At 61.3% G+C, this 22,384-nt stretch overlaps 3 protein-coding genes and 1 long non-coding RNA gene across 6 annotated transcripts; 2 read left to right on the top strand and 2 right to left on the bottom strand.

The window, feature by feature from the left end:
* Positions 1–3,447: 3,447 nt before the first annotated feature.
* LOC113193687 (uncharacterized) lies at positions 3,448–4,251 on the bottom strand. The gene is made up of 2 exons (XR_003302172.2): positions 4,159–4,251; positions 3,448–4,073 (listed from the first exon to the last, which is right to left on the bottom strand). It is a non-coding gene; the product is annotated as an uncharacterized LOC113193687 (long non-coding RNA).
* A 4,772-nt stretch (positions 4,252–9,023) lies between these two features.
* On the bottom strand, positions 9,024–15,025 carry Ndufa11 (NADH:ubiquinone oxidoreductase subunit A11). The gene is made up of 4 exons (XM_026404365.2): positions 14,833–15,025; positions 11,079–11,171; positions 10,651–10,773; positions 9,024–9,214 (listed from the first exon to the last, which is right to left on the bottom strand). Exons 1-4 carry the CDS (start codon positions 14,927–14,929, stop codon positions 9,102–9,104), a joined length of 426 nt encoding a protein of 141 aa, XP_026260150.1. The 5' UTR covers positions 14,930–15,025; the 3' UTR covers positions 9,024–9,101.
* Positions 15,026–16,294: 1,269 nt separating this feature from the next.
* Positions 16,295–19,761, top strand: Vmac (vimentin type intermediate filament associated coiled-coil protein). Of its 2 annotated transcripts, none has more exons than XM_077796606.1 (2): positions 16,295–16,489; positions 17,673–19,761. In XM_077796606.1, exons 1-2 carry the CDS (start codon positions 16,299–16,301, stop codon positions 17,989–17,991), a joined length of 510 nt encoding a protein of 169 aa, XP_077652732.1. In that variant the 5' UTR covers positions 16,295–16,298; the 3' UTR covers positions 17,992–19,761. The 2 variants fall into 2 exon arrangements, with proteins under 2 accessions (XP_077652732.1, XP_077652733.1); XM_077796607.1 differs by lacking the exon at positions 16,295–16,489 and adding an exon at positions 16,842–17,025.
* Positions 19,762–20,494: 733 nt separating this feature from the next.
* On the top strand, positions 20,495–22,242 carry Caps (calcyphosine). 2 transcript variants are annotated; one of them, XM_026404315.2, is made up of 4 exons: positions 20,495–21,005; positions 21,093–21,270; positions 21,444–21,650; positions 21,735–22,242. In XM_026404315.2, exons 1-4 carry the CDS (start codon positions 20,923–20,925, stop codon positions 21,834–21,836), a joined length of 570 nt encoding a protein of 189 aa, XP_026260100.2. In that variant the 5' UTR covers positions 20,495–20,922; the 3' UTR covers positions 21,837–22,242. The 2 variants fall into 2 exon arrangements, with proteins under 2 accessions (XP_026260100.2, XP_026260099.2); XM_026404314.2 differs by having other exon boundaries at positions 21,444–22,242.
* The last annotated feature ends 142 nt before the right edge of the window (positions 22,243–22,384 follow it).

The raw sequence follows: 22,384 nt of genomic DNA, 5'->3' as shown, positions 1-22,384 counted from the left end.
GACAGAAACCTGGCATCCCCTGCCACCCGCCCCCGGCCTTTCCTCACCCTGGCCCCCTGGCACCCCAGCCGCTGGGTTCATGCGGCTTGAATTTCAGCGGGTGGGTGAAGAGGCGGGGGCTGGACACGCTTCATTCTCCAATTTCTGTAAGTAAAAGCTGTGGGGCCATCTTTTGTCACTGGAAAAAAAGCCCATTGCAAAACGGTGTGAGAAAAAACAATAGCGTGTAGGTGCCGGAGAGGATTCCAGGGAGCCGCAGGACAAAGGGCCTTTCTCTCTTTCTGGAAAGGTTTTGGGGAGCATGTGACGGGAGGATCAGAAAAACCCGGGAAGGGATTCTGTGAGAAAGAAAATAGCTGTAGGGAAGAAGAGGTTAAAGAGGATTTTTTTTTCTCTGTGTGATTTGGGGGGATGTTTTCAAGTCTTCTGAGACACCTGTCACTCCACCAGCAAAAAGAAAAAAAAATAGAGCCAGGAATGTTGGTGACGAGGTCTCCAGGCTTGGCCCCGCCATGTGCAGAGGGCGTCCTGAATGTGCCCCGCCAGCTCTGTCCCATTATAGTTCTCTGGAGAGTGGCAATTTCCCCTACCCAGGCTCTCAGAATGTTCCGGAAGCCCTCATTTACAGTTGAAACCCACCTGCAACCACTCAGCTCCCAGGCAGCTGCAGCCCTGTTCTGCAGGGTGAGAGTGCTGGGACTTGATCTTGGAGCCAGATGTGGAAATTTCAGGCTGCAAATTGCCCATCCTCAGCTCCAGTTCCTCCCAAGCCTCCAGTGACCTCAGCTGCACAGTCATGGATCCCGAGGCATCTCTGCCTGTGTCCCTTATGGTTCATGCCCCAGGACCTTTGCATGTACTCCCTAGAGCCCTTGTGCCCCCACTGCCCAGATGGCTCCCTCAAATGTCCCCCTCTGGCATTTTAATTCAGAGGGTGTCCCCCCCCCAGCATGCCTCTGCGCACCCTGGCTTTAGCTGGCTCCCAGCAGTCAGTACTGCCTAGCACGGCACGGGCCGGGTGCGGCTCAGCGGCATGTGTGAAGGCCTGGGCTCCATCCCCAACTGTGCAAACAAAACAAACAACGAACAAAGGGACAGACGGCACCTGGAGTTATTTGCCCAACTCATAAACCAGGCGTAGCGGCCTATTGTCCCGGCCTGTCTCCCCCACCAGGATGTCCACCATGGCTCTGTTCCCTGCAGTGCAGGCCGATGACCGGGTCCAGGCTCGTGAGGAGGATCCAGCAGCCGAGGAAGGGAGGAAGGGAGGAGCCCCCACCCAATCCGCCTGCGCGCTGCCTGCCGGGTCAGGCTCAGGGGGCGCAGGCCTGGGCTCAGGGGTCCCGGCACCCAGTGGGTGCCACATAAAGGGCAGTGCGCCGAGGGGATGCGGGCTGGGCGCAGGACGGCCCGGGGGGCGCTGTGGACCCCATGCCAGGCCACGGCCTGCCTCACAGGCACCTCCAGGTGAGGTGTCCCCACCCCGGGCGACACGGGGCAGCGTCCGTCCGCGGGCCCTGGACAGAGGCCGGCGGCAGGCGCGGGCAGGCAAGGAATGCTCTGGCCCAGGAGGCCCCTGGAAGTCAGGGCTGCGGGAGGGGGCCGCTCTGAACCTCCGCTTGGCTGGGTGTTTGGACGAGGCAGGCGGCCAGGGGTGTCATCAGGGCTAAAATTAGCCTCCGTTCCCGCTCAGCCCCTCCCCGGCCAGGAGGGAGGCTGGGCGCCCTCGTCCGTGGGCGCTCAGATGCGGCAGGCGACTGGCCCAGTGACGGGGCCACACTCTTGTGGCAGTGCCCTCACCCCCATTTCACAGGTGACAGAGCAGAGGCTCGGAGAAAGCCACTGGCCGAGTCACAGCTCAGGGGGCAGAGCTGGGACGGCCACCCGGACACTGCCCTCCAGGCTCCCACCCAGAGGTGACGGGCGCATGGTGAGCGGGCAGGGGACCCTCTTGCCGTCCCCTCAGCATGTCAGCGACTAGTTTTTCTGACCAACTTCCCAAGAAACGCCTGTTGGCCCCGCGACCTGCCAGGGACCCCAAAGACCCTGGCCGGGACCCAGGAAGGTCCAGGAGCTGCCCAGGCGCACAGGTGGCCCAGCATGAAGACAGGTGATCCAGTGGCAGGGATGTGCCTCAGCCCCGCACACCTGGGTGCCCTCCCCCAGGAGCCCCAAGGTCCCCCGTGGGCACACGTCAGCCAGGTCCCCCTCCCCGGGGCCTGGGGCCCTCTGAGGGGTCAGTGGTAACCGGCGTCTGTGCTCTGGGACTCCCTGGGCAGGGCTCTCAGCTGTCCCCAGCACGGCGGACAGACTGAGCCTTATTTCCAGTCCAGCTGAGCTGGCCCCTTACTGTTTGCCAAGTCGGATCCCTTGGCTGTGGGGACGGTCCCCGCGAGGGCATGTGCTGAAACGGGCGTGGAGGAGGCACATGGGCCCCGGTGACTGTGGGGGGACCAGCCAGGAGGGGCCGCGGGGCTCGGGCCTCCCCCCACCCTGCCAGGTCTGCAGCTACTTCGGGTCCCCTGTCCTGGCTCGCTCTTCATTGTTCATGCGGTCACTGGACAGAGTGGGCTGTGCACCTGGGCCCCGCAGGGTGGCCTGGCGAGTGGGGGCGGAGAGCAGCGAGGCGGGAGGGGCCGGCAGGAGGAGCGGGCCTGGGGCAGGAAGGGTCCAATCTGGGGCAGGAGCGCAGAGCCGACCTCCCCTCCCCAGCCTGCCATTTCCTTTCTCCTGGAAGTGACAATCGGGGACAGCACCTCTGGAGGCCTTACCTGACCCATGCCCACGGGGACAGGGTTGTCCTGAGCCGATGACCTCAGATGCAGGGGGCTGCTCAGCCCTCCTGGCTGCCCCGTCCGGGCAGGGGCAGGACGGTGCCCAGCTCCCCAGGTGGCAGGTGGGACAGGCGTGGTGCACGGGAGCCTTCTAGGGGCCACAGGGCTCAGCCCAGAGAGGGGCCTGGTGACCGTGCTAGGCTCCTGGCCCTCCCCGTTCTCTGCTGAGCCACCTCCGTCCCCTTCCTCCCCTGGGCCACCGCGTTCCCCTCGGGCAAACTCCCACTCAGGCTTTATCCCCGTTCTCCAGGAAGTCTCCTGGACACCCAGACGGACCCCTCTTGCTGTGGGACCCCTTCACAGCCTTGCTCAGCCTGGTCACTGAGCCTCAGGAGAGTGGACCAGGACTGTCTCCGCCATCACTGTGTCCTAGTGGCCAGCACAGGGCCCAGCACACAGCAGACAGAAGTGTTCCAGTGTCAGCCAGAGGCCCTAGCTCCACCTCTGTCTGCTGTGTGACCTTGGATAAGTGAATATCCCTCTCTCAGCCCCATTTGTCTCCAGCCCCGTTTGTAAAATGTACTAATGCCCCTCTTCCAGCCCAAAAGGAACTGAGATGGCAAAGAAGTCACGTGGTACAGAAGGCGCTGGACCTGTGCTTGGCACCCAGGACGCAGATCAACAAATGTTTACTTAAAAATCAGGCAAATTAAAGCAAGATCCCACTGTGCACCTATGAGAGTGGCCCAAATCCAAAACAGTGCCCACTCCAGGTCTGGGGAGGACGTGGAGCCACAGGAACTCCGGCTGCTGCTGGTGGTGATGCCAAAGGTGCGGCCACTCCGGCAGCCTGGCAGCGGGTTACCAAACCAAACCCTCTCTCCACCACCACCCGGAAGCTCGGCCCTCAGGTCACCCGCAGGAGCAGAAAATTGATGTCACACAAAACCCTGCAGCCCAGACGGAAGCAGCACCTGCGCTTCTGGATGGATGGCACGGGCTGTTGGCACCACAGAAAGGAGCCCGCGGCCCGCAGAGCGGAGGCTGCCCCCGAGTCCCGGAGGGGAGGCAGCAGGTGCAGTCGCAAGGGGCGGCATGGCCAGCCAGGGGATTTCGGGCAGCAGACTCTGTGTGCCCTCCGAGGGGACCCTGGGGTCACACTGGGGACTTGAGCTAACGATAACGTGTCACACTGGCTCCTCTGCTGTGGCGGACGTCCCCCCTGAGGCAGGATGTGGAGCTGCCGGAGGGGGGGCTGCGGACACCCCTCCGCGCCTCGGATTCTCTGCAAACCCAGACCTGCTCGGAGACAGGGAAGTCTGCTAAGGAAGAAGGCTCTTCAGGAGGGCATGGCACCTTCCCCCAGGGGCACGACGACACTCACCAGGCGGCTTCTTGCATGCTCGATGGGCGGCAGCGGAAGACTGGACCAAGGAAGCACACTCTGCCCTGATGTGCCACAGGGTGGAATATTATGCTGCCACTAAAAGAGTGGGAAGCCCTTGGTTAGAAGGAAGGAACCAGCCCTGCCGTTAAGAGGGCAGAGGGAGCACCCCAGGCCCCTGAGTGTGACACGGTCTCTGTGGGGGAAAGAAAATAAACAGACGTGCGTGTTGGGGTCTGGTCTCCCTGAAAGGAGAAACTGGACACTGCTGGGGGCCTCTGCGGGTGGTGGGCGGTGGGGTGGCTGAGATTTACCCCAACACCCTTGGGCACCCTTTGAATTCTGTGGCCCAAATTGGTTTTACCTGTTGAAAAAATAAAGTCTACAATAGATTTTAGAAAGACGGCTGTGGAAATAAGGGCACAGTCAGGGACCGCAGGGCGAAAGCTTCCTGGCCAGGCCAGCCCTGTGCAGCCCCTGCCTGGGCTGCACGTGGCCCCCAGGGCCTGCCCCCTCCCCCGACCCACCCCCTCCCTCTCCGGTCCAGCCCCTGTTCAGAGCCCAGGGGGCTCCTGGGCTGGATGGGGACGGGGTGGGAGGGGCCTGCTGAGCCCTGGAGGCTCCAGCCGAGACCACCCAGCCTCGAACTTGACTGGCTCCAACGAAGGACCCTCGCGCACCAGTGGCCGGGCTGGCGGCCCACTCCAAAGGGGACCACGGAGCGGAGGTGGTGACTGGAGGTGTCCCAAGGCAAAGTGGCTCTCTGGGGTGTCCCTAGTGTGGGCAGGGCCCCCCAACCTAGCCTGTGACCAGGGAACCGAGCGGGAGATGCCAGGTTTCCAGCCTCCATGTCCAGCCAGGCGGGACAAGGGGACAGCAAATCCTGGTCCCTCACTCCCAGTCCCTCAAAGCCATGACCAGGCTGGCTCTGGGCGCTGGGACGGGGTCCGCCCAGCAGGTGGAGGCACCCGGCCCCTCTCCTACCCTCCCTCGGCCCCCTCTGCTTCCAGTGCACCCCTGCTCTGCCGGGCACTTGGGGAGCCCCTGCTGAGCACCTTCTGGGGTGCCGGGGGGCCAGTGCTGCCAGGGCAAGGGAAGTGCTTCTCCGGAAGGTGGCCAGCCAGTGGCTGCCGCTGACTTGGGAGCAGTCACCCCCGCCCCCTCTGTGGCCCCCTCCTGTGCCCTGGGTCCCCGGTCCCCAGGGGCGAGGCTGGCCTGCTGAATCCTTCTTGCTGTTACTCCTGGCCCCAGCCCTGGCCTGGAGCTCAGGAAAGGGCAGAGCCCTCATTGCTCCGTGGCCTCAGCAGGGACCAGGCCTGGCACAGGTAGCTGCTCAGGAAGACTGTCACCTAGGTCCTGATCCTGAGACCCAGTGTGGTCAGCTTCCCTCCTGCCCAGCACAGTCCACACCCCACGGGGAAGCGGGATGCGGGCAGGCTGCAGGCCCCAGGTGAATCTCCTGTCCTTTGCTCACCTGGTGACTCATTCATTCAGGCCACACCTATTTCTGAGCCCTGCTGGGGGGTGTGCCCAGCCCGGCCCTCAGGGAGACACTGGCACACGGAGATTCAGAAGCTGTGAAGGGCCACTGGCAGCGTGAGAAGGTGAAGGGGCATGGAGTGTAGCTGACCAGGTGGGAAGAGGTGACGTTTCAGCTGAGAACTGAAGGAAGTAAGGAGGGAGAAGCTGTAGGGACCTTTGGGGAACCCATCTGTGCAAAGGCCCTGGGGCAGGATGGAGCCCAGGAGGAGGAGCAGTGAGGAACGGGGCTACTGGGAGGTGGTGTGGACCTTTTGGACGTGTAGCCTAGTGGGAGGTCCCTAGGTCACTGGGGGTGTGTCCTCAGAGGGGAGTGTGGGACCTTGCCTTCTCTCTGCCTGAGGTAGGCACTCAGCTCTAACCCACCCCCCCATCAGTTTGCCCCCAGCCCAGGCCCAGGGGCGTCTGGGACTAAGCAAACCCTAGGTGGATGGCCTCAGGTATTTGTTACAGTGACGGAGCTGACTACACAGGGACAGAGGGCAGGGCCTTGTGGAGCGCGGGGAGGCCGGGGCTTTTACCCCAGAGAAAGCGTGGAGGGCTTGGCACAGGAGGGACGAGACGACTCGGGTGCTCCCAGGGCCCTTTGGCTGCTGAGGGCAGGACATGTGGGTGGAGGTGGGATCCCTAGAACAGGGGGCTTGGCTGCTCCCAGTGTGGAATGGGGGGGCTGGCAAGGGCACATCTGGCAGACTCTGAAGGCAGGGCTCTTGGAGTGGAGGTCAGCTGCCCGCGGAGGCCTTCTCATCAGCCTCTGGCCCCTGACACTTAGGCCGCGTCAACAGAACCACTTCCCAGGACTGGGCTTGAACCCGGGCTGCTCCCACTGCCACCACCAGCCCTTTTTTAGATTTTGAGACAGGGTCTCAGACAGTTGCTGAGGCTGGCCTTGAACTTGCCATCCTCCTGCCTCAGCCTCCTGAGCCACTGGGACGCCAGGCATATGCCTGCCACTGCACCTAGATTCCCGGAACTTCCCAAGGCATCTGTGGAGGCATCTTGCTTGCGATGGCTCAGCCCCTTGGAAGTCTTTCAAAGACAACCATCGAGTTTCCAGCCACAACTAAAGGTGGTCAAGCAGCAGGCGGGGGGCACCTCCTCCCTGGCCTGGGCTCCTCTCGGCAGCGTCTACCTGTGGGTGCAGGTCCTGCAGCGCCCCTCCCCACTTGTCTGCTCCCATCTTTGTTCCTAAGAGCTCAGAGGCCCTGGCGGCATCTGGGCCAACATCCTCTCACACCCGTCCCTGTGGGGGACCTGTCCCCAGGATGGGGTCCTGGGGAGTGTATGCTCTACCCCACGGGCCCCAAATACCTGTCCTTGGCCCAGAAGCCCCCAGCTGCTCGCTGGCTCCGCCTGTCGCGGAGACCCTTGCCCTTGGGCACACCTTGGGTCTCCCTTTCATGCCCTCCCCTTCCAGGAAGCCCTCCTTGCCTCCCAGGGAGGCTGCTGCTCAGCCTGTCCCCCTCCTGGTGACCTGGAGCCAGGGGCTATGCCCAGCTGGGAGCAGTCTCTGGAGGGCTCCCTGCTGCCCCAAACGGGGGGGCTTCTGCAGGAAGGGGGGAGCGGGGCATGCAGACAGGGCCTCCCCGTGAGGCCTGTGTGGGGGGCAGGCATGACGTCAGCCCTCACAGTCCTGTAAATGTTTATGGGCCAGGGGGCCTCGGCTTTGGGGTTCCCTGGAGCCCCATGAGCAACCTCCCCCTCCTGCCCCCTTCTGGGGGGCCTGGCAGCCAGCCCAGAAAGGGCTGGGTGGGCGGCGAGCAGAGCCCAGGTCTGGCCACCACTCCCCAAACAGGGGGGCACCTGAGGCTGGGAGGGGGGACGGGGCTCCCCCTTGGAAGTCCCCCTCCTCCCCGCCCTGCGTCTTGGCTGGCGCCTGTGACAGGTCCTGAGACGATGGCTGGGGAGGGGCCTGCAGGTGGGTGAGGCCTGGGCAGAGCTCGCTAGAAGGGAGCCTGTCCCTGTGGGTGCCCAGCAGGGTGGACACGGGGAAAGGACGCTCCTCACTGTCCATCGTGGGGCCAAGGGGAGGCGAGCTCTGCCCCCTGCTGGCTGTGGTGGGGACAGTCCAGGCCAGTGCACGGCCCAGGGCGGGTGGATGGGTCTGCAGGGGAGCTGTGGCTCCAAGGAGGCGGCTGAGTGCTGGCCATGGCCGAGGCCCGGTCCAGAGTGGAGCAGGAGTTGAGGGTGGGATTCGAACCCAGCCCTTTCTGAACAGGCTCCTGGTCCCTCTCCCCCCACCGGGTGTCTCCATCCTTTCCCAGGGAGCCCCAAGCCCAGGTTCAGGCACCCAGTCCTGGACACAAGCCAAGCTGGCGTCTGGTCCCCTGGGAGCCAGCACTGGACATCTGGACACAAGTCCAGGGAGGGCAAGAGGCAGTGGGGAGGCCAGCAGGGCAGGGGCTGAGGAGGGCACCTGGAGTCGCTGGATAGGCGTGGCCATGGCAAGGGGGACAGCCCCCCATGGCTCCCCCCCCTCCGCCGTGGATGGAGAGCTCTGGCCCGCAGGAGCGGATGAGGGCTGTGGCCCCCTGCCCATTCCTGCTGTCCCTGGACACCAGGCGCAGGGCCCGCTCCCCTGGATGGGGCTGGAGCCGAGATTCCCGGCGTGCTGGAGCCTGCGCCTCCTCCCTGCCAGGAAGCTCCACGCCAGTTCTGGGGAAGGAGCCGCGGGCCAGGGCCGGGCGTCGCCAGCATTCCAGGGCCACCTAAATCACTCGGCTGACAGCGGGGTGAGCAGGGCTGGCAAAGATGTCGGTGCTTTCCGTGTCACCGCCACCAGCCTCTCACCTGGCCAGGCCACTGGGTCCTGGGCAGGGCCGTCCAGGGCTCTCCGCTCCGATGCCCAGGAGTTTGGAGAGGGCTGCGTGTGGGGCCCGAGCATGTTTTCCACATGCTGCTGACTCTGGGGAGTGTCCTGGAGAGATGGCCCATGGCCTGCAGGGTGGTGGCCAGAGCTGAGGAAGGGCTGTGGGCGGCCGGGTCTGGTTTCCACTCCCTGGGGTCCTGGGAGGCTCCTGCTCTACCCTGGGGACGGGCTGCGGCCTGGCAACAGGTGCGTCCCTGCCAAGCCTCCTGGCGCCCTGTGGCCCTAGTGTGATGCCCCTGCCCGCCAGTTCTGCAAGGCCAGACTGGTGCCATTGGCCTGGCAGGGACACACTACAGCCAGGACAGTAGGTGGACCATGTGGGGGTTCCCCTCCCCACTCCCTCCAAGCCCAGAGCCAGGTCGAAGGCCGAGGCCTGTGCCCAGCCTTATCTCCCTTCCTCCTGCCTGGGGACCCACCCAGCCCCCTTGCTGGCTGCGAGATGCCGCTCAGCCCCCAGGACACTTGTGCACACACATACGTGGAATTTATTTCTGGGCACATCTGGCCCTGCCTGGCATCTGGGGAGCAGCAGGGCTCACACCTTGGGTTTTGCAAACAGCTCCCACCCCTCCAGCTGGCCCATCTTGAACAGGGCGGCCGCCGTGCCCATGTACACGCATCCGGCAGCAGCAATCCCATAGTTGTGAGCTGCAAGGAAGAGGTGACATCAGGCACACTGTGCCCAGGATGCCTTGGCCCCACCTGCCTGGAGGCTGGACTTGAGCTTCAGGGGCCCAGCCAGAGCTGGGCGGCTCTGGGGCAGCAGCCCAACCCCCAGCAGGGGCAGGTCCAGGCTGGGTCCTCACTGAGCTCCACACCAATGGCTCCAGGGTCACAGTGCCACCCAGGCTCTGGGCTTGGGAAACACCAGGCAGCAGTGGCACTGTGGGGTGTCTTGGATCACAGGTGTGAGGCTGAACAGGAAGTGCCCTGCTTACCCCAAAGCCACAGGGGCTGGCCGAGGAGGGGGCATGTCCTGCCAACCAAAACCCGCTGGGACTCAGGGAGGCTGGCCCGGGGCAGGGCTGGGTTCTGTGTTGGGACATGGAACCTGGGGCACTTTAACCACTGAGCATGCCACAGCCCTTTCAATTTTTTTCTTTGAGACAGGGTCTTGCTAAGTTGCTGAGGCTGGCCTAGAACTTGGCACCCTCTTGCCTCAGCCTGCCAAGTCGCTGGGGTTGTAGTTGTGGCCACCATTCCCAGTGTCCTCCCCATGGTGTTGACACAAATGCGGCGACCACCAGAGCCCTTGCCACACGCCAGGCAAGAACAGGTGCCAGGCATGGTGGCCTCATTTCCCCCTCCTGTGACCCTGAGGCAGGGGCACACAGGGCTGGGGTGGTGGGGAGGGGCAGGAAACAGCACTGGACCTATGCCAGCTGGCTCTGCTGTGCGGGGCTGCTCTGGGGCCTGGCCTGCCTCCCCCAGGGCCACCGCCTCTCTGGCTGCAGGAAGGCCCCCGACTCTAGTTCCTGTATCTGTGCAGTGGGCTGAGGGCAGCTCCCTGTGGACCCTGGGCCTGCATGTTCCTGGGTGCTGTGGGGGGCATGGGGGCAGTGCAGGGTCATCTCCTCTAAGCTGCTCACGGGTCAATGGTGGAGATAATTAGTGACCTGTGTCCTCTAACAAGACATGACAGACGGGACGTGGAGTGGGAATAGCAGGGGTGGACTGTACAGAGGATCGTTGGGATGGTGATTGGGGACCGACACTAACATCTGGGGGGGATGACATTCCAGGCAGAGTGCAGCTGTGCAAAGGCCCTGGGGCAGGACTGAACCTTGTGTGTTGGGGGCACAGTGAGGAGACTGTGTGGCTGGAGCAGAGGGTGGAGGGAGGCGGGGGTTGGGGCAGGTGGCGTGAGGCCCTGTGGGCTCGCCTTGTGCTGTGGACACCATGTGAGGCCAAGGGGGCTTGCGCAGCAGTATCTATCACTGCTGGCTGGCCTGAGACCAGAGGTGTTTCTGTGGTGACCTCCCTGTGCCCAGGCAGTGTTCTGCACACCCGGCTCCCTGGGCTCTTGTCCGGGTCAGCTGGGGCAGGGGTCCTGTGCCGGGGTGCAGGGCGGGTGGGGTACTCACTTCGAGCTCCCAGGGTCAGGCCTCCGGCACAGCCGCCTAGGAAGTAGTTCAGGGGGTCATCAGGCTTCCCGCGGACCTGGGCGCTAAAGCAGGAGGTGATGCCGAACACGGCCCCGATGGCGGCTGCCGGGGACACACAGAGGGCAGGTGCTCAGTCGGAGGCCCAGAGGGAGCGTGGCGAGTGACTCCTGGAAGCTCCCTGCCAGCTGGCGGCTTCCCATAGGAGCTCCCCCCCCCCCCCGCACTGCAGCTGGCCCCTGGGACCCCCACCACAGCCCATGTCCCTGACGGAGGAGCACCCTGTGTCCCCCCACAGTTCGGACTGTGGACTGGGCTGGGAGCCAGGGAGAAGTGGCGGTTGTAGAAGATGCTCCCGACCGAGGGCAAGAGCTGGGCACTAGGGCAGCCAGGAGAACCCCCCTGCTCACCTGCGGTAAATGTATATCGTCCAGCCCGAGCCACTCCTTCGAGGACTGAGTCCGGGGGACGATGTGTGACACTGTAGGCTGACCAAATCAGGCCTGTGGGACAAAGGGAAGGAGGCCAGTCGATCTTGGTCTCCTCGGTGATGAGAAGCAGCCCCTGACCAACCTTAGGCTCCAGGGTTCAGGTGGCCTGCTGGGCACTCTCTCTCTGGGGCCACCCCTCTGTGCCAGGGCTGAGCTGGAGGATCCTCACCCGCTCCTGGCCCCTAGGCCTCTCCTTTCTCAAAGCCTGACCAGTGCTGGCTCAGCTGTGGGGTCCCTGCCACCCATACTGGCCCTCAGTGGGGCACTGGCCAGCAGATAAGGGACCCTCCGTGAGGCGAACACAAGCGTGGGACCAGGGGCCTCAGAGTTGCGGGGCTGCTTCAGGGCTTCATGCCACCAGCTGAGATGCCACAGCAGCGCCCCCTGCAGGTCTTGGCGCCCGGGGCCAGCCCCAGCTCCCATCAAAGCTCCACTCTCCTGTGGGCCCTGGGCCTCCACCTAAGCCTCCCAGGCAGTGGCTCAGCTCTGAGGCTGCTAAAGCCCCCCTCCTGCCACTCCTGGGACCCACCCCCACTGGAGGTTTGGGCCTAGGTGTGTCCTTGGCACCTAGCTGGCATGGCTGCCACTCATGCCCACTTGGCCCCACCACTCAGGTCAGCTTTTCCACCTTCACGGTCTCCCCAGCCTCCTGCCCCTGATGCTGACTCCTATGCTCAAGGGGGCCAGGTGGGGGCCAGACGGTGACGAGGAAGGGGAGTCCATTCTGGCTGGCCCAGCTGCCCATCAGAGCCTCGCAGGCATGGGCAGCTTTGCCCACTGCCCTGGGCCTCCCTCTGTGGTGGGTGGGCAGACTGTCGCTGGCTCCTGACCACCCAGCAGCCCAGCACGGGCTCCCCATTTGCTGGCAGGAGCTGCTCCGTGCAGATCCTTCCTTCCTCTCCCTGTGGCCCTCCTGACACGGCCCAGTCGCCACAGGGACCTCCTGGGGCCTGAATATCCCAACAAAATGGACTGCCCTGGACAGGCCACAAGGGCAGTCACCGCCCCTCACCCTCTCCAGGACCCGAAGTCCTGTTATCTGCTGCTTCATGGAGATGAGGCAGCCTCAGAGAGCAGAGCAGCTTACTGGAGCAGCCAGCTGGGTATGACCCAAAGAGTGCCCCTCACAGCTGTCCTTGTGCCCAACCTCCAGCTTTTAGGACCTACACGCCCCTCCAGGACGGGCGATGCCCTGCTGCCCAGCCGTGCCTCTATGTCAGTTTGCCCGAGTCTGCCGCACAGGAGCCTCCAGGGGCTTTCTATGTCCCACAGTGAGCTCATCTTTAGAGGGGCCTGAGGAGGGCCAAGATGCTCTCCACTGCATGAAGGGGGATCTGAGGCCCAGGGATGCTGGGAAAAAAGCCGAACGAACCTAGAGTGCCTTGAGGATCTTCTCCCAGTGAGGACCAACACCTGGGTCCCTGCTGGGCTGCAGAACATGACTTTGGAGCCAAGGGCCTGCTCCCCTGGCCCAGCAAGCCCCACCCTCCCCCACACCAAGGCTTATGTGCACCCCATTAGTAAAGACTCCCAGACCTTCCTGATCTGGTCTGTGCTGGCCACAGGGTCTTATAACCCTCTCACCCCTCCCAGCAGGAGGAACACTGTTTCAATGATGCTCCCAAACCCACTCACAAGCCTGGTGCGTGGCACTTGTGGGCACATGCCTTTAATCCCAGCAGCTTGGGAGGCTGAAGCAGGAGGAATCTGAATTCAAAGCCAGCCTCAGCAACTTAGCAAGACCCTAAGCAACACAGCGAGACCCTGTCCCTAAATAAAATATAAAAAAGGGCTAGGGATGCGGCTCAGTGGTTAAGTGCCCCTGGGTTCAATTGCCAGTACCAAAAAACCCCCCAAACAAACAAAAAACCCAACAAAACCAGAACCCACTCACAAAGTGACCCCTGGGGAACCTTACTGTCCCTACCCCATGCATGGATCTTGGCCAAGGGACCTTTTAGCCCATGGACCACGTCTGAGAAAACAGCAAGTGGCCACCGTCCTAGGTCCCCTCCAAAGCCCCTTACCAGGTAGCAGGTGACCTAGGACTCCCTGCCTACCCTTTAGAGGTCAAGACTGCTCCATCACCCTGTCCCCTTCATTCACCCATTGTGGTGACCTGCCACCCCTCTTCCTGGAGCCCCTATAAGCACAAGAGGATCTCTACTGACCAGATCTCTCCACTGCCCTCAACCTCCTTTCAAAACCCCCCTGCAGCCTGCTGCCGGCCTCTTGACCTCCAGATACTCGCACACAGTGCCTCCAGTCAGGCACAAGCGGTTGCTGCATGCCACAGTGCCCACCTAGAGCTGCTCCTCCCACATGCACCATTGGGTCACCCACTCACCACATTACTATATACCTCCTTCCCTCCCAGACTGCTGTGCCTACAGGTGCCATCCAGGGACTCCCATCCAGGAAAGCCACACATGAAGCAAGTGGCCGCCCTTGGATGAGGGTGGCAGGAGATGAAGGGGGTGGGACCGGAAGGGGAGTAGTGCCCATAGAGCTAGTGACTCCCCAACGCCGCATGTCTGACAAGGTTTCTCTCTGGCTGCTCCCCAAGTGCCCTCCAGTGAGTCCCCTCACTAGCCGTGCCCACCACATCAGGCTCAGGGACTCCTGCGTGTGAGCATGCGCACTTCTTCATGGCCCTCCACTTTTTTTTAAAAAAAATATTTTAGTTGTAGATGGACACTGCACCCCCATTGCATTCATTTATTTTATGTGATGCTGAGGATCGAAGCTGGTGCCTCATGCTCTGCCACTGAGCCACAGCCCCAGGCCCACTGCCCTCAAAATCTACTCAAAGAGGCGGGGATGGAAGAAGAGGCCCAGAACGCCTCTCAAGTGACTCCCTCCTGCTTTCACATCCCTTCAAACATGACCACTCCCCCCACAAAGTCCTTCCAGACATTTCCTAATGTCATGTCTCCCCTTAAGAATGTGCCAGAATGACTTCCCCTCCTGGACCCCCATCCCTCCAAGGGGGACCCGCAGACCCGTCCTTGCAGCCGGGCTCCCAAACGGGTGGTTAATGCGCCTCTTTCAGTCCGGAAGCGCTCCCTAGGGCCACCCTAATCCAACTGCGACCAGGAGGGTCTCAGTCCCCGCCTGGCCCGAGAGATGGTGGTGGCCCAAATCATTTACTTCCCAGCGGGGCAGAGAATGAAAGGAGAAGGTGCCCGGGAAAGCCTCATGGGAAGGGGCGGGCGCTGGGACGACCGGCTGCGGGTGCCTCGGCCCACCTCACCTAGGATCCCACTGGTGGCCCCATCAGAAGCCCCGGGCACACCTGACCATCCAAAGACCTCCTCGCACCCCGGAGCGTCCTCAGGCTTCTGGGACCGCTCCCGACACCGCAGTGACGACCTCCTCGAGTCCCTTCAAGGCTGCCCCGCGATGGAGTCTCACAGGGGGCCTCGAAGCCCTCCCGGTCTCACTGCGCAGCCTCCCGGAGCCTGGAGAAGGCTCCACCAACCCCTCCCGCCTCGCCCGCGGTCCCCGTGCCCGGCTTGTCACCTGAGCCACGACCTCCCGGGGCCCTCCGACCCCGCCAGGTCCCCCAGCCGCGCGGCCGCGGGAGCCCGGCGCGTAGGACCCTCGGGCGGCGCCGCGGCCCCGTGACCTCCTGCGCCCTCGCGCTCCGCTGCCGGGGCCGGCCGGCGCTCACCCACTGCGCCGCCGATACCGGTGCTGGCGTAGGCTTTGCGGTGGCACTCGGTGCCGTCGGGGATGTCCAAGAACTGTCGAAGAAGACTCGGCGCCATGGCCGCGCAGCCCCGAGCCCACACCGCCGACCCCGCGGGCTCCGCGCTCCCAAGGGCAGCCGCTGCCGACTCTCGCGAGACTTCCTGGGGAAGTGCGCGCAACCTCCCTGACCGAGGGGCCGGCAACAAGCGCGCAACTTTATTGAGCTCCGCGGACATGCACACGGGTCGCGCGCATGCGTAGGGGGCGGGCCTGGCCTCGGGAAGCACGAGTACGCAGGGTCGATTGACAGAGGGGAGCTAGTCCCGGCTCAGGGAGTCCTAGGTGAGGGATGGTTTACGACTGGAGGTGGGGTCTATTCTACAGGGCAGACTGACGTACGGACTAGGTATGTGGCCCCTCTTAGCGCCCGAGTCTGTATGGGACGTTGTCATGCCCTGTGACCAATATCCAAACAGGAGTCTGAACCGGCGCCGCTAAACTTTGGGATGTGGCCAGGATAGAGGCGAAGTTTAATGGAAACGTGACCCATTCTGGGATCTTCGTGGGAAGCGTTCGGTGCCCGAACCGTGTAGGAAGAAGTATGTCTCGGTTTGAGGGCGTGAGCCACCGAGCGCGGTTGTTTCTGATCTGCGGCTGCTAATTCCCAGGAGGGGAGCGGGGGTGGCGCTCGGAAGGTCGAGGTCCTCGGGTTAGACGGAGGGGCGTGAAGGAGGGGAAGGGGTTTGGGGTAGGGGGATAGTAGAAAGAAGCGGACATTACCACCCTGTGTGCGTAGATGATCACGCGGCCGAGACTCTCCACCACGTAGAAAGAGAAGTCACACTCCGTTTATGTGTGATGGGTCAGAACGCACCCTACTGTCGTGTATGACTGATTAGCCCAAATAAACGTCAAGAAAAGGAGAAAGGTTAAAACACAGCTGACACAAAGTTAAAAAAGAAGAAAGAAAAGAGCGGCTTACGTCAGCCTGAAGCGCGTCTGTTCTTAGACTGCCCTGACCAGGACGTGGCCAGTGGCGTGGGCCCCGGGGAGAGCAGCCCGTTCCGGTGGGCGTGCTCGTGCCTGCCGCGGCCCAGAGTCCGGACCATTCCTGGCGTCAGTTTCTCAGGAGGGCGGGGCTTGTCTGGAGAATCCGACCAATCCTGTGAGCAGAACGAATTGCCCCTGGACCAGGCCTACACCGGGGCGTGTTCTGTCAAGATCTTGACCAATCTTAGGCTCGGCTAAGGGCGGACTTTCAAGATGCTGGAATCAGTGAGGGCGTTCGGGTTTCGGGAGACGCCCAGCCCAGCTCCGGAGGCGGGGCCTAGCGAAGGGCTCCTGCCAACCGTGCTAAGGCCCTGAGGGGGTGTGGCCCACTTTGGGGCGTGGCTGCCTGTTCCGGGCCGCCCGGGGGCGTGTCCGGCCTGGACCGCGGCGGGGGCCATGTCCGCGCCGCCCGCGTTGCAGATTCGCGAGGCGAACGCACACCTGGCTGCGGTTCACCGACGCGCGGCGGAGCTGGAGGCGCGGCTAGAGGCCGCGGAGCGCACGGTGAGCGCCCAAGCAGAGCGCCTGACCCTCCAAGATCAGCAGTTGCGCGCCGCCCTGGACGAGCTGGGCCACGCCAAAGACCGGTGAGACTGGGATCCGGCCAGGTGACTTCCCAGAGGAGGTGGGCGGAGGCAGAGATGAGATTGGACGGGGAAGAAGAGTAGGAACCCTGTGAATTCACGTGGGGGCTGGACTGCTGATGGGATTGGAGGAAGAAAAGAAAGAAAAAAAAAAAAAAAGAAAAACACAAAGCAAAACTCGGATTAGTCCTCAGGATGTAAATGAAGATACACGTGTGAATTTGTAATTCAAATAGCCTATTTTTCCCACAAGGCAAGATCAGCGGGTACTGACTGGCACAGGGAGCACCTACTCCCTGCTGTCGGCACTGGGAGCCATGGCAGTTTCTTGAGCAGGGGAAGATATGATCATATCAGCATTTTTGAAGAGTTCCTTTTGGCAGCTGAAGATTGAAAGAGATGAGACAAGTACCCAGGGAGGAGGGAGGACCTGGGGTCCAGATGCGAAACAAGGAATCCAGAGCTCATTGGATTCATCCATTTGTCTTTACTAAGCACCTGATATGTGCCAGGTGCTGGGCTGGGTCTGGAGCACATTGGTAAGAGACAGACATATCACAGGGTGGTTATATCATGGGATGATCAAGGTTTGTGATGGGAGGGGGCAGATCACACAATCTCAGGGACCCAAAGGGAGGCTTCCTGGAGGAGCCATCAAAGCATTAGAAATGGGAAAAGATGTTGAGGATCAGGAACTGCAGAAAGATGGGGAGTGGTGAGCTGTTGTGGCTTGGGCTGCCTTAACAAAGCAGTATGGCTAGCATCTCAGAAAACAAGGTTCATTTCTCACAGTTCTGGAAGCTGGAAGTATGCAATCAGGGTGCCAGTTGGTTGGGTTCTGGTGAAAGTACCCTGGCTTGCAGACTTCCACCTGTTGCTTGTTCTTGGTGGCAGAGAGACTGAGCAAGCTCTCTCTGGTGCCTCTTCTTATAAGGACACTAATTCTGTCATGGGATCACAACCTCAGACTTCATTTAACCCTAATTACCTCCCAAAGCCTCCATCTTGTGGGTGGGGATTTAAGGCTCCATCACATGAACTGGGTGGAGACACAGAGTCAGTAACAGAGAGGGGCCTGGAGGCAGCGGTGGGGACAGCCATGGGGAGCTGTGGGAGGGCTGGGAGTGGGGGGAGATGCCTCTCTGCTCTCCCACCATCCTAACTGCCCCGCTTTGCCTTCCTGCAGTGAGATTGCCGCTCTCCAGGAGCAGCTGCTGACCTCCGAGGCCGCCATCCACAGCCTGCAGGCTGCTGTGCGCCAGAGGGATGAACTCATCCAGCAGTTGCAGCCACGGGCCAAGCTGCTACAGGACATTTGTCGCCGGCGGCCACCCCTGGTCGCACTGCTGGCTGACCTGGCTGAGGCCGAGCGTCTGGGGCCCTTGCCAGCCAGTGACCCAGGCCATCTGCTCCCCAGTGGGCCTGGCCCACCCCTTGCCAACAGCACTGGTGAGAAGGCGGACCAGGACCACCCCCAGCCTACGATATTTGGGACCACAGTGTGAGCCTCAGAGCAGATTCCAGAATGAAAGCAGAAGGCTCCTTTGGGGATTTCCACCTGTGTCTAGGGGCAGAGCCATGACCCTTTCCAAACATCAGAGCAATCTAAAAAGGCCAAGTTTCCAATTGGGCCCACAGGCCAAATACACATGTTTAATCTGACAAGTTAAAACAAACGACAAAACTTTGAATCCATCCTCTTGTTGAACAACTGGTGATGCTTCCAGAGAAGCTGGATATCTGGCTTCAGACCTGGCTGGTCTCGTCTGGCTCTGAGTCCAGGGTACCCTTTTATCCAGGGTGAGTTCTATTGGTGCTCTCACCTCTGAGGCTGTTGACCTGGCTCTGGAAGCATCTGAATTTGAGACCTCTGTCTGGTGGAGACAGATGGCCTCAAGTTCCACAAGATTTGTTGTCCTTTGCCTTGATACTGTTCCTCCTGACACACCCTAAAGTGTTTCTTAGCTTTTGACCTTGAACCACAGCTAGGGGCTGGAAGCCTCATGCCAGTCTGCATTGACTGTGTGATGACACATTTCTATCCTAGATCTCTGTCCCCTAACTCTGACCTTTCCTCCACATTTACTCCCAAAGGATGAGCTGGCAGGGGTGACAGCCGAGACGCTTTCCTCAGGGTGCGCTGCCTGGGACCTGCACACGTGCTCTTCTCTCTTCCTATAACTTTTCCCCCCAGATTGCCATATGATTGGCTCCTTGTCACTCAGGTCTTTGCTCAGATATTACCTCCAAGAGGCCTTCTGTGACTATCTTACTTGGAGTAGTCCCTCCTTTACCCTGCCAGTCCCGTCCACCATCATTCCATGCCATTCTCTTTATGGAGTGTCACATTATCTCACCAGCAGGGTTTTTGTCTCTTGTTCTGTTTGTCACCAGTGCCTGACATTTCTCAGAGCCCCCCTCAGGGACAGGGATGGTCCTGTGAGCCCTGAGGGAGCCCCTCCCCAGGGCCAGCCAAGCTTGTGTGGCAGAGTGCAAAGACACTGTTTTTTAACTCCTTGTTTCTAGCTGTCCTCGCTGCCCAAGGCACTCAGGGAACTTTGCTCTTTATCAAACCAAGGAGGGGACTCAGGCCCTGTACCTCCCGCTCCCTGCCTGGCGGGCCGCCTTCCCGGCTCCACACTCAGGGAATTGTCATGCCAGCAAGTGCCGAAGAACAGGGACTGTTTCAACGGGTGGTCATTCACAGCCCTGGGATGGTGCCGCCTTCCTGCCTGCATCCAACAGTGACTCTCAGTGCAGTGACAATGGCCCCATTTTCCCCTCTGGATGAACAAGGGAGCTGCTGTTTGCACAAAGGGAAGGCAGGTTGGGGCCTGTCTGCGCTCAAGCATAAACCGTCTGCTTTCTCTGCTGGGCCCTTCATCCTCTCCCTGGTGTGGGCAGGAGAGCTGGCCCTGCGTGTTGTGCGTGGTCCTGGTTGGGGTCCTGCGAGCTTTGGAGATAGGAGTTCCAGTGCAGGGAGCTGGTGCCACAGTTGTCTAATCTGGACAGCAGACTTGTCCCCTTCTTACAGCTGTGGGCAGAGGCCTCCAAGTAAATCGGACCGGCCTCCAGTTCCGAAAGGCCAGGGCAGCGTACCGTGCTGGGAGGTTGCTGGAATTCTTTATTTTCTGCGGGGCTGGGGAGGGCGCCCAGAGCCCCCGACACTGGGCAAGGGCTCCGGCACTGAGCTGCACTCCCAGCCTGGCATCGTGTTTTTAAAAAAGTGAAAATTTCGGGGGGCGTAGTCCAGCATATACCTAGCTTGTGGGGGACCCTGTATTCCACCCCCAATGCAAAAATAAAAACCCTAAAACAATTATAAAAATTGATTATATTTTCATTTTTTACGGAAGAAAATTGCGGCATGTAACAATTTAAAATAAATTAATTTCTGCCCACTCAAGAATTTTGGGCTGCAGTAGCCTTCCGAATTTGTGCAGTGAGATGTCACTTAAGTTTCTTGTCAACCACCAAGTCATGGCACAGGGTGGCTTGTAATCTGGGTTGTTTCTTCGCCCTGGGGTCCCTTCCAGCAGTGTGGCATGATGGAATGTGAGAGGTGGCTCTGTTTTGGAAATTCTCCTCCGATGCCCTGGTCCGTGCAGGTGGCAGGTCCCCGTGCCTTCAGTCCCAGGAGGTCCTGTCACCTCAGCTGGCATTCATGATCCATAGAAGGCCTCTAGCTTGGCAGAGCCCAGGGTCACTTCTCCATTTGGTCCAAATGGAGAGGTTTGGTTTGAGGACCAAAAAGCAACCCACAAAAAGATCTGTAATGACAAAATACTGTAACTGGTCCATAAATCTACCAGAAACAGCTTTGTCACAATGTGGTGACATCTCTAAAAATTCGCTCTCAGCTCAGCATTCACTGACTCTGAAGACCTCCTATTGGACACGGGCCCGGGCAGTTCCTGGGGCCCCAGGACCTTGAGTTCTTTTGAACTTTAATCTCTTAGCAGTTTCATCAACCTTGGCTTTGCTTTGGCTGAGCTGCCCAGTAAATCCCTGAGAGGGAAAGGGACCTGCCTGGGGCCACACAGCAATCAGGTCTTCTCTCTGCCCAGGACTGCCTATTCCCCTGGGCTGTAGCCTCTCTCTCTCTTCCCTGTGACCAGCAAGAGTCCCTGCTTGTCTAGGCCTGGCTGTAGCCCAGGCCTGGACCTCATGGGGCTGTGAGTGAGTGAGCAGATCTCTCAGCACCGCCATCAGCCTCAGCACGTGGAGAGTTAACAGCTGGGCCCCTCCCAGTCTCCAGAGTCACCACCCTTAGCAACGGTCTTGCCAGGCAGGATGCAGACCTAACACAGAGCAAAGTCAGCAGGACTTGGGGACAGACACAGGCCAGCCAAGCAAGTGTGGGTTGGTTGGCAGCTTGAAGCCTGTGCCTGGCTAGCTGGGTGGGAAGTCCCAAGTGCCCACAGACCCGACCCAGAATGGATGCCGTGGATGCCACTGTGGAGAGGCTGCGGGCACAGTGCCTGTCCCGAGGGGTCTCAGGCATCCGGAGCTTGGCCAGGTGACGGGGTCTTCTGCAAACCTTCCAGACTCCATCCAGCCCTGGGGTTGGCTGCCATCTAACCATAACCACCCCCCCCACCCCCAGGTTTTTCCGTCGCCTGGACCAGGATGGGAGCCGAGCGCTGGATGCCAGGGAGCTCCGGTGGGGCCTGGCAGAATTGGGTATGTTGCTGGATGAGGCCGAAGCAGAGGGTGTGTGCAAGCGCTGGGACCGTGATGGCAGCGGGACACTGGACCTGGAGGAGTTTCTGCGGGCCCTGAGGGTGAGGCCCACTTCTGGGTATCCAAGGACACAAAGTCAGCCTCGCTGACTCACCCCTAAAGATTGCTATCAGAAAGCGCCCATCAGGGGTGACATCCTGTCCTGACAATCTTGGGGGGCGTGTGCTGGGGACACCCTACCCTCTGCCTCCAGTCACCACCACCCCTCCCCCAGCCCCCCATGTCCCAGGCCCGGGAGGCAGTCATTGCAGCTGCCTTTGCCAAGCTGGACCGCAGCGGGGATGGCGTGGTGACTGTGGACGACCTCCGTGGAGTGTACAGTGGTCGTGCCCACCCCAAGGTGCAGAGTGGGGAGTGGCGGGAGGACGATGTGCTCCGCTGCTTCCTGGACACCTTCGACTCCTCTGAGAAGGACGGGCAGGTGGGTGGATGCCCATGCAGGGCTCTCCTCCCCCCAAGGTGGTGTCCAGCCTTGGCCCCCCAGTCACAGCCTGTCTGCCCACAGGTCACGCTGGCAGAATTCCAGGACTACTACAGTGGCCTCAGCGCCTCCGTGGACACAGATGAGGAGTTTGTGGCCATGATGACCAGGGCGTGGCAGCTGTGAGCAGACTGCCCTCGCTCAGCTGGTGCCCATAGCAGAGGACCCCTCCCACCGGCCTGAGCCAGGGCCCCTCCACAGACAGCCCCAGCAGGGACACGAGTGGGATTTGAGTGGGTGTGGAATCCACAAGAACTGAGCCTGAGGAATTGGTGGGACCAGGCCTCCTGCTGGGCCACCAGGTAGACGTGGGACAAAAGTTCCAAAGGTCACTGGCTCTGGACCCCAAGGCCGCTTGTTGACCATGGCCCCAGTCACTGCAGGTACCCCCACTCCCTCCCCTGTGGATCCCGTAGAGAGCCAGGTGACCCCTGAGGGGGAAGCAAACAGCAGGTCCGAGTGGAGGTTCCGCATGGAGGCCAGTCTTGGGAGGCGGTTTGGACTCCTGCCCAGGTGTGGAGTGCGAGGCAGGGCAGGGGTGCTCGGGCAGCCAGGCTACTTGGGCACCTCTCCTGTGCGGCGGAAGCTGTTCCTGGCTGGGCTGTCTGGCTTCCTGAGGCCCCTGGGGCATGCAGGAGGCTGGGGTTTTAGTTAAAAGTTTTAATGTAGTTCCC

Source organism: Urocitellus parryii, chromosome 3 (genome assembly GCF_045843805.1).
Source record: "Urocitellus parryii isolate mUroPar1 chromosome 3, mUroPar1.hap1, whole genome shotgun sequence".
Classification (NCBI taxonomy): domain Eukaryota; kingdom Metazoa; phylum Chordata; class Mammalia; order Rodentia; family Sciuridae; genus Urocitellus; species Urocitellus parryii.
The sequence above is the reverse complement of the archived record's forward strand: the minus strand, read 5'-3'. Positions and strand labels throughout refer to the sequence as shown.